We start from the raw sequence: 10,192 nt of genomic DNA, 5'->3' as shown, positions 1-10,192 counted from the left end.
TTCAGCCACATCCGCAGATGCCGGTTGTGCTGCAGCCGAGTTAGGTGTCAGTGCTCCCTACCCCCTTCTCGACCGCAGCAGCTGGCAAGGCTGTGCGGGTACGCTTTGCGGTTTCCATTGCCGTTTCTGTTGTGAACCCCGAGCAGCATGGCCTGGCTCTGCTCCGCCCGTCGGTTCCAAGCATCCGCCTGTGCCGGCAGAGCTGGCGCTGACTCTGGTTTAGGTACCAGAACAGGTTGAATGGACGCCTCTGGACCGAGGTGAAGCGCTGGGCTCAGGGGATCCCTCACAATTTACCGATGGCGGTTTCCACGTTTCTCAGCTGTAAGGTAACCGGTGCTCCTGGAAATGCTGTTTTTGCCGGAGAATGAAGCCTGAGGTTGGAAGAGCGTGAGGAAGGCATCCTTCTTCAGCCCCTCGCTCTGTCTTTACATTTTGGCAGGCAGAGAACGACCTCCGAACTCGTAGGACCCAGTACGAGCCCATGTGTCCCTCGGCTCCGGTTGGAGAGGGGGCCTTGTGCCGGCGGGGCCTCCTCCCCGCGGCAGGAGCCCGCCTCGATGCCCACGATGGGCGGCGGGTGGGTCCCCAGCCCCGAGGGACCCTGCCTGCAATTCCCTTGCCTGCTAGGACCGGCCCTGCAGCGGCCCGCCCGCCCGGTAGGGGGCGCCAGCCCAGACCGGCGACCGGCGCGGTGCACGCTGGGGGCTGTAGGCGCGGCGGGGCTGGCGCGGTGCGCGCCGGGAGCTGTTGGCGCCTGCCGTGTAATACTGCTATCGCATCGGGGTGGGGGCGTGGCGGCGGTTCGGGTTCGATCGTCACTTCCGCCGGGGAGTGGCGTCAGTTCCCGGCGGGATGGTAGGGAGGCGGCTGCGGACCGGCCGGCGGGAGAGGATGGCGGCGCCGGGGGGCGTCCCCGAGGAAACGGTGAACGGTTGGGTCCTGCAGTTCTACTTCCACCAGGCCATGGCGGCCTACCGATCCGGGCGGAACCGCGACTTCCGCCAGCTCCGTGACGTCATGCAGGGTGGGCCACGCGGGCCGGGCCCGGGGGGGTGTCGGGCTGGCTGGGTTCCCGGGGAAGGGGAACGGGAGCGGGGATAGCCCGGGAGGGCGAGCAGGGCGGCGGTTGGGGAGGGGCAGGGGCAGGCCCCGGTCGGGGGTGAGGGGGGCCGGGGCCGTGGGCTGGGCTGCGAGGGGGAGCTGGGGCCGGAGCTGGGCCCTGCGGTACCGGTGTAACCTGCCTCTCGTCCCACAGCCCTGCTTGTGCGGCCCCTGGAGAAGGAGCCCATGGTGGCCCAGATGCTGCGCATGATGCAACTCTTGTCGCGGATTGAAGAAGGCGAGAACCTTGGTGGGTCCCCAGCGCTCCCTGCAAGGCCCTGGGGAAACCCCAGTCTTGGCTCGAAGCCTGGTCCCCCAGCTGGGGTGTGACCTGTTCTGTGGCTGTGTCTCTGCAGCTCCCAGGATCTGTGTTTCTGCACAGAGTAGAGGTCTGGGCTGAAGCTGTTAAGCTGTAGGAGCTCTCCTGGGAGGGTGACAGCCAGAGAGCATGACTGTTCGTGTCTGCATCGTGCTGCTGTAGCCAAGAGCAATGTGCTTGAACCCAAGCTCTAGGGCTGTCCTGCTATCTGAATGTAGCAGCCTTGTGATTCCTGCTTAGCCTCGTAGCTTCTGAAATGCTCCCCCGGATCAGTTATTTGTAGTCAAGCGGTGTTTCTGTAGCTTTCTGTGCCTGGGGGGGGTGGGATCTTGCAGTTTAGACACTTGGCAGTCAGCCTGCCATTCCTTCTCATCTTCATCTTCTGTAGCTGTAGAATTTGCAGTCAAACTGAGTAAATACATAACTAGCTGCCTGTAAGGCATCGCTGTGAACGCCTCCCAAACCAATGGCTGTGAATTCTTGTAGATTGCACCTTCGATAAAGAGGCGGAGCTCACCCCTCTTGAATCGGCGATCAGTATCCTGGAGCTCATTCAGAGAGAATTCTCTGTGGCTGAAAAGACGATGGAAACTGTTGAGAAGATGGTGAAGGAAGCTGTAAGACCTTTTTCTTTTTCAATAAATACTCTGCTCATCTTTTGTCTTAGAAAGATCTTGTGTAAATGACAGTGGGAATTGCCTCACGTATAGAATACCATCGTTAGTACTGACTTGGCTGCAAATGCGTATCTTCAGTGTACGTGCTTCTTCATCAATTAACGTAGAAGTTGTTTCTCTGTGTAAGTTGGTACTAAGCTGTTACCTGTGTGCCACACTTGATTATGATACATGCTTTTCTAAAGCTGATCTAGAGAGTATGGTCAATGCAATGTCAGCAGAAAAAATGGTATTTGTTTTCTTCTGTAGGCTGTTATTGTCTGCATCAAAAATGGAGAGTTTGATAAAGCTTCAAAAATTGTCAAGAGGCATATGGGGAAGGAACCCAGAAACCAGGTGAGTCTGCACCAGAATGAAAGATGGCTATGTGAGGACTGTGCGATATGTCTTACAGGGTATTGGGGAGTGGGGATATTTGGGGGTGGTCTGATATGTCTTACAGGGTATTGGAGCGAGAATATTTGGGGGTGGCCTGATATGTCTTACAGGGTATTGGGCGGGGGGGGCACTTGTGACCCATATCGCCGGCATAAAATGTTTCCCTGAGAAGCATGCCTCTTAGGAAAACCTGAACAAGAAGAAAGGGTAAGGGTGCTGAAATGGAAAGAGTCCTCCTTGAATGACAGACCCTCAGTGTTACACATTTGTAAAGCATGTCAATCATTACTTTGGACCTCCCTCTGTTACTCATGTTTCCTCACATACGTCATGGGTCTTGCAGGCATCAAAATTCATCCTTTGTCTCGAGGCAAACTCAAGCTCACATGTAGAGCACGAGTTCTTAAGAAGGGCTGGTTCTGAAAGCAAAAAGAGTCCCCATTCCTATTCTGTAGGCAGTGTAATGTCTTGGGCACTGGAAGCAAAAAGTCAGAATTGCTGAAACAAGATGGTTCTCCTGTTTCTCTGCCCTTTTCCCAACCTTATGTCAGTGTAAATTAGTTGCACCTGGGGAACATCAAATGGGAAAGGCCCAATCCTCACCCAGATCCTAGCTCCTGTGGTTGTCATTTATATCCTCATACCTATTCAGAGCATCCTTATCTCTCCTCTAGAAAAAGCGGAATGAGTTGCTGACTGTCATCCGGGAGAAGAATTTCACTCATCCAGTGGTCAAAAACTTCTCTTACAAGAACTTCCAGCAGAGCGTGTTTCAGTTCCTGAAGACCTATGTGGACAATTCGGAGCCACTGCTGCTAACGGTACGTGTCTGCCCTGCTTACCTAGCTGCCTGTTCTGTGCTTGCTTCTGCCCCAGCGAGGGACAGCAGGAAAATGGCACAAGATGCAGATTGGAGGAGAACAGACACTTTCTTTGCCACAAGGCAATGAAATACAGTAATTTGGCTTCTGCGTGCCTTCTGTGCCAGTAATGAATTAGAGCTTAGGCACCTAATTAACAGTGGGTTGAATCCAAAATACTTTAAATTGAGTATGTTCCTAAAAAATTTATACAGTTGAATGCATTTTTCAGTCCCTGTAACAAGTTTTAATTGATAGACGTGAACCCTGTATGAGGAAACATCTTTATAATGGTTATGTGCTTTTTCTCTGTCCAAGATAATGAAAAAGACTTTGAATTCAGAACATGCCAAAGTACGAAAACACTCATCGGTGACTCCCAAGTCTGCAAATGGGCCAAAGGGTGAGGCAGCGGCTCCCGAGCCCTCAGGAAGGGCAAAGGGCCCAGCAGGAGCTCCAGAGCCTGCAGAAACGGCAGAACACCTGGAGGGAGCTCCCAACCCTGCAGAAAGAGTAGATGACCCCGCAGTAGCTCCTGAGCCTATGGAAGGAACTAGTGACTCTGCAGCAGCTCCAGAGCCTATGGAAGGAGCTACTGACCCAGAAGCAACTCCTGAGCACCTCACAGCAGCAGTTAATATCTTGGAAGATGCTTCAGAGCCTATGGAAGTATCTAAAGAACCAGCAGCAGTAGCTTCAGACCATCCAGGAGTGTCCTACAGGGACTCGGAAAGGTGGGCAGAGGAATCCAGCGCTGCATTGTGGATGAAGTGTGGCAGAAGTTTTCTTCTGAGGGATAGTTTGCTCTGTCTAGGCAGCTCTTAATCTCCCTGAATGCCAGCCCAAGAAGGTCTGCCCAAGCAAGCCCCAAGGGCTATCAGTGTAACTTCTGTCTGGATCACAGTAAAAATGTTAAGGTGGTTTGGGTTTTTTTTCTGAAGATATGTAGTACTTCTGTAAACTAGGGAGGGAGGGCAGTGGCTGCCAGAAGGTTTGCTCTCGTGGAGCAGCATTTGGTATCCGTATGGTTCCGCGCTTAGTCAAGAATAGCAGGGCATCCAGTGGCGCATGGAGTGTGGGCACGTTCTCTCAAGACCCGCTCCCCTGCTACGCCACAGCATTTAGAAGGAGGGCAGACCGAAGGGTTGGGAAAGCCCTCTTCAGTAGGTTTTATTTGCACCCTAGGGTCAATTGTGGAGTGTCACACTGTAGGGGAAAAGCCTGGTTTCAGTGAAGTGGAGCCACCTTGGTGATATCTTTACAACCTGCTCAGTTCTGTTTATTTTGTAGGCAGCCCTCTGGAACTGTAACCACGTATGGGATTTCTGTTCTGAGAGAAGCTTTCAAGATCTTGTCGGACTCCCAGGATTCTGATGCACTCTTCACCAAACTGGATGAAACAGACTTTTCTTTCCCCAAGCAACTGTCTCCTTCTGTATCCCACAGAACCAAGAGACGGAAGGAAGAGGAGAATCAAGATTCTGAGATCTCAGACCCTCCTGAAATATCCCATAAGGGCAAACGCTTGTTGACCATAAGCAAACTGGTCATGGAGCAAGACAGCCAGTACAGCGAGTCGAGTGACAGCCCAGACTCTTCCCAGGAACCAGTTGTATCTTCTGCTTCCAGACCTGTTCAGAAATTGCATGACCAGCCTGTATCTACTAAGAGTGCCAAGTATGAAGCCTATCTCTTGTGGTATATTCTAATCTGCACCCAATCTTTTGACTTGCAGCTGACAGCGGTAGCATGAACAACAAAACCCTTTAATTCAAGATGAGTCTATTGATCTTCCCTGTCTGCTAGCATGTGTGGAACTGGGCTCTGTTGTCCTTACACTTTACTGTTTGGTTTATGATGAGGAGAAAATGATGCAGCTTTCACTGGCAGTGAATCAGAGGTACTGCAATTAGTATTGGTAGGTGATTCCAGCATGCACATCGCAGGTAATGTGTGTTTCTCTGCACTTTGGTTAGTGATGCTGAAGCTGGAAAGAGTTTACAGGTGCATCTTGTGAAACAGATTAAACTCTCCTTTCCAACTCTTGAGTAATTCAACACTGACTTCGCTTAAGCTCTTTTTTCCTGAAACCCGTGTTGGTTAAGAAACTTCTAGTAGTAGCTATCTGACTGTTTCTTCAGTATGAGTTATCACTTACCTTGCAGCTGAAATGACTGCAATAAGAGGTGGGGTATGTTAGGGTTTTTTCCTTTTTATAAGGATTTCCCACAGAAAATGGCAAAGTAGGCTTGCCAGCAGAAGTCTTAAAATTAACACTGATATGAGACTCTTAACCTAAGAGGAGGTGTAACAAAGCTTCCTGCCATCTGAGTTGCTCTTCTTTTGCTTAGTGAAGTTGCACAGCAGCCAGCAGTAATGATGTTTTGGATCCCCAGGACTGAAACTGGGAGGATTGAGGAAAGCTTGATGTGTTTGAAAGATAACTAGAACAATTTCCCTTAGTTCCTGGCTTAAGAATGTCAAGAATGCAAAGGTTTGGTTTTGAAAGGCGTGCAGTAAAGATCTCAGTGCTCTGTGTAGCTTGGCTGCTCTGGAGATGGATTGTCTTTCTCTGAAGCACAGAAGAATGGCTGCAAGTAGAGGTGTGCATCACTGCAAACAGTGGTGAAATCTCTCGGACACCTTGCTGGTGTGTCTTGCTCAGGGTTAAACTAACTGTCAGAGATGATGCCGAGGACGGATTTCTATCTCCACTGTTGTCCACCTCCTAGAGTCATTTTAGTTAATAAATTTCCTAGCCTTTCAAGGACTTGTGAGTGCTGACACTTGATCTCTTTCATTTTTTTCTGGTAGTACATTGCAGCTGACGTTGCTGTCCCAAGGATATGTCTGAGTTTATTTTAAGGGTGCTGGGGAATGTCATGGGGATAGGATGATGTTTTGTGAACTCTCCCAGACCAGCATACTGTGGGCCAAACATGGGTGTGATGCCTTCCTGTCCTGTGCCAGGTGCCTGAAGCGAGGGTTAGTGCTGGATCAGGAAGAAGCCCGGAGTGAGGCTGCTGCCATGCAGCTGCCGCTGGCTTGAGCAGTTCTTGAGTTTTAGCCCTGCCATTGTGCAAGTTGGTTTCCCATTCACCTGGAAAGTGATTTATTGTCTGTGCTGCTTCTGTGGATGTCTTGTCTTGAAGCCTTTACGTGTTAGGACTCATGGTAGCAGTGGTGCTAACAATATCTGTCTGGAAATCTCATTGTGTGCATCTCTGCCAGTAGCTGGTTCTCAAATCTTTAGGTGTAAGAAAGAGGCAACTTCAAGTAAGAATAAGAGAACAGTTATTTTCTTGTAGTCATAAAGGGCTTCAGTTATATTGGATGTGACAGCCGGGGTGAACCTTTTGAAGTTCTTTTTTAACAGACTTAATTTTATCTCACAAGTTTGTGCTTGAGGACTGGAAGCAGGTGACAGCATTGAGGCGCTTGATCTCATGGAGAGGCCTCTCTAGCTCAGTTGACCTCAGAAGTGTTAGTAGTGAAACAGTAAGAATTAAATGCTGCTTGGGAAGACTAAAGGCTTCTCCCCTGAGCTGTTGGCCAGTCTGTGCCATACATGAAGGCCTGGGAAGTCCAGCTGTGTGTGTCTGTTTAAGTGCTTAATTGTGTAGTTAATACCCTTGTTTTTGCAAATGCTGGCTACAAAATACAATATTCCACTTGTATTTGAGTATATATTGCACACAGTACTTTCAGATAGGGGCTCCTAAGGATTCATTCCCTCTCAGAGGGGAGTGGAGGAGGTGGCAGCGTGTTTATATATCACTTTATGGGCACACTTCTCTGTACTGTATGCCCATCACAGGCTTGCGGGCTGGGCTCCCAGTGTCCCTGCACCTTCTCCCCCTAAAACATTCTCCCTAGCCAGTAGCCAAAGTAAATGTTTGCCTGCTTTCAGGTCCTTTCAAGGAAGGTGGAACAGCTCATATGGCAAAGAAGAAAAAGACAGTTGGAGTGAGGAGGATGAGCTCTTCTCAGAAGCAGGTAAGAACAGAGCCCCTGTTGCAGGTGTTAACTGACGATAATCCTGGCTTTGAGGCTTATTCATGGCTGTCTTGCTACCTTCTGTGTGACTGAATTTTGAAACCAGAAATCCTAAAAGCCCAAGAAAATGGGTAGCTGTCCAACTCTGAGGCATTTGTTCTTTGTACCTCTGACCTGAAATGCATGCCAAAAACTCCTGTTCAAGTTTCAGACTAATCATCCTTAGCTGACAGGATGTAAATATTGGAAATACAGCTCTTTCCCCATTCCCACTTTAGTGCCATGAAATAAAGGTTAAGTTTACCTCTTCAGCCAGATCCATTTTCCAGTCCAGTCCCCTTTGCAGCTAGATATGCAGCTTAGCTGGTGAAAAGGAGTGGACAATGGGTGTCTAATTCCAGCCTCACCATACAGCGTAGCCACATCCTGGATGAATGCCCCTGTTCTTGACATACTGGCTAGTTTAAAACAAAACAGACCTTACTGGAAAGCTTTCACATAAAGCAATTGGGCTTGAAACAGAAAGGCTGTGCATGCTATAGCTGCAGAAAAGGGAGGGATAAAGGAGTTTGGTTTTATTGTCTGTCACGGGATGCTCTCATTGTAGGCTGACTGCATAGTTCAGCAGTTAAGCCCAAGGCAGTTTCTCGAGGAGGTCTGCACCTCCTGAGTTATGGTGAAATGTAATCATCCTCTTGCCTTGTTTTTCAGCATCATTTGCGACGAACAGCCATAATGCTACAGTCTTCGGTTCCAAGAAACAGGTAATGTCCCTTAAGTCCTTTTGGTAAGGCCTGAAATCAGGACATGTCCGTATAAAAGAGCAAACTGTCAGACAATTTGAAATATATTGGTGAGGATTGCTGCTCAGACCACTTCCTCAGCAGCCTGCAGTTCACTACAGCAGGGCGAGCTGCTGCTGTGCTTTAAATGAAGCACCAGAGGCTGGCTTGGAAAGCGATGCTTCCTGAGGCCGATGCTTGCAATACCCAGGCTTGATCCAATTTGTGCAGGTCTTTGCATTCACAGAGCTGGCTGGAGTTTCTCTGTTAAAAGAGCCCAGTTTGGTAGTTGGCTAAAGGTGAACACCTCCCACACACCAGGCACTGGGTATGTGCGTGAAGTCCCTTTTCCTTGATGCATGTGGTTCAGAGCTAGGTTTGCCAAGTTTCCCACGTGCTGGAGAGGTTCAGCATCTTGTTCGGGTGAGGGACATGCATACAGCAGCTATTACCTGAGAAGTCCCAAGTTTGGTGCTACTAGCAGCTGTCTCACCCTCGCTTGTAGGAAGATAGCTGCTGGCTCTTGTGCTGCTGTCCACCATGTAGCACTATTTTTCCCGTAACTGCTTTCTTCAGTTATTTTGTGTATGGCCTCCAGTACAAAAATTCAGGGGACCAGCAGACCTGAACTTGCAGATTATTTCTTTTTAACACTCTACTTGTATGCTATTAGATAGTGAGTACTTTGTATCTCCAATGTTTGCTCTTCCATCAAAAGGTAATTCCTCTTTGATGTGATCAGTATCGTGCTTTGGGAAGCAGAACTACTCCTGAGCTTGTGCTGGAGCTGGACACTTCTCTTACTTGTTACAGTTAGGAGAGCACATCTACAGTGAACCAATTATTGAGTATTGTGTGTGCTACCTCTGCCTTTCCTCCATGTTACTAGCATGGATGATAAAGGGAAGCTAACGTGCTAGGAAGGAGTTCTAGCATGGTTCCCTGCTAAATGCAACTCCTCCCTGAAACTGCACTCTGTACTCACAGAACACTGCTTACATGCTCTTTTGTAGAAATGGACAGTACAAGAGAGCGAGTGGATCAAAGAGGGTGTGAAGAAGTTCGGAGAAGGGAGATGGAAGGCCATTTGCCAGAAATACCCCTTCCAGAACCGCACGGCAGTGATGATCAAGGATCGCTGGCGGACCATGAAAAAGCTGGGAATTCTCTAAGGCTGGAAGCCTGGACCACAGGACTTTCAGTGCACAAACCTTCTTAACTTTTCTTTTGAAAGATGGACCAGAGCAATGGTAGCAGGGAGGCTGCTGCGCTCATGTGTGTGGGGACTGGTGTGGTGAGCCCCTCTGCAGCAGATGGAAACCATGTCTGACAAGAACCGAGGAGCCTTGTGTCTCGAGCTGGAGCTGCTGTTTAGGTCTTCTGCAGTTTGCCAGAAGCTGCACAGCCTGATTGCATACGCTCAGAAACAGCCTGGATGGAGACTTCCTTTTCCACCTGACAACTGCAGCCTTTGTAGAATGAATCCCAACCTGATGGGCTGCTGAAATGACAGTTTTCTCTGCTCAGACGCTGTCAAATGGCAGGATAATCCCATCAGTGGCTATTTTTATGTGTTTTAATTGTCTACACTGTGAATTGCTTGTTTCATCTGTTTGCACTCAGTCCCCTGTGGGAGAGCAGCAGCACATAGGCCCAGAGCTTCTGAGGAGAAGAGATTTAGGCAAGGCAATCTGCTTAGATTTTTTTTTTTTCACACATTTCTTTCTGCTCTGTAAATGGCTAGTCTGCAAGTGGGAATTTCTCCCTCCCAACATTGAGGCTTTAAAAACATTTTTTGTTTCAGTACTTAAACATCAGTTGTTCCCATACTAAAAGTTCCAAGTACTTAATGATTTTGGTCATGTTTTACTGGCACTTCTCCTTCGTGGTAAGATCCTCCTCCTGTGTGCAATCCCTGCAAGCATATGAGCTCCGAGAGCACCGTGTGTTTCCTCCCTTCAGGTGCCAAAGCTGGAGTCCATGTCTGAGTGGTCTTCTGTAAAATAAAGTTCCTTTCTTGTTGTATTTCAGGAGTTGTTGTAAGTGTGAATTAATACCTCAGGGGTGGAAATGCGG

General features: G+C 49.0%; 1 protein-coding gene across 2 annotated transcripts; it reads left to right on the top strand.

The window, feature by feature from the left end:
- Window positions 1–818: 818 nt before the first annotated feature.
- Window positions 819–10,141, top strand: TERF2 (telomeric repeat binding factor 2). 2 transcript variants are annotated; one of them, XM_049806076.1, is made up of 10 exons: window positions 819–1,027; window positions 1,259–1,354; window positions 1,910–2,040; window positions 2,350–2,436; window positions 3,153–3,299; window positions 3,657–4,072; window positions 4,785–5,015; window positions 7,249–7,334; window positions 8,046–8,098; window positions 9,130–10,141. In XM_049806076.1, exons 1-10 carry the CDS (start codon window positions 856–858, stop codon window positions 9,286–9,288), a joined length of 1,578 nt encoding a protein of 525 aa, XP_049662033.1. In that variant the 5' UTR covers window positions 819–855; the 3' UTR covers window positions 9,289–10,141. The 2 variants fall into 2 exon arrangements, with proteins under 2 accessions (XP_049662033.1, XP_049662032.1); XM_049806075.1 differs by having other exon boundaries at window positions 4,629–5,015.
- The last annotated feature ends 51 nt before the right edge of the window (window positions 10,142–10,192 follow it).

Source organism: Accipiter gentilis, chromosome 7 (genome assembly GCF_929443795.1).
Source record: "Accipiter gentilis chromosome 7, bAccGen1.1, whole genome shotgun sequence".
NCBI lineage: Eukaryota > Metazoa > Chordata > Aves > Accipitriformes > Accipitridae > Astur > Astur gentilis.
This window is presented reverse-complemented; position numbering and strand designations above follow the sequence as displayed.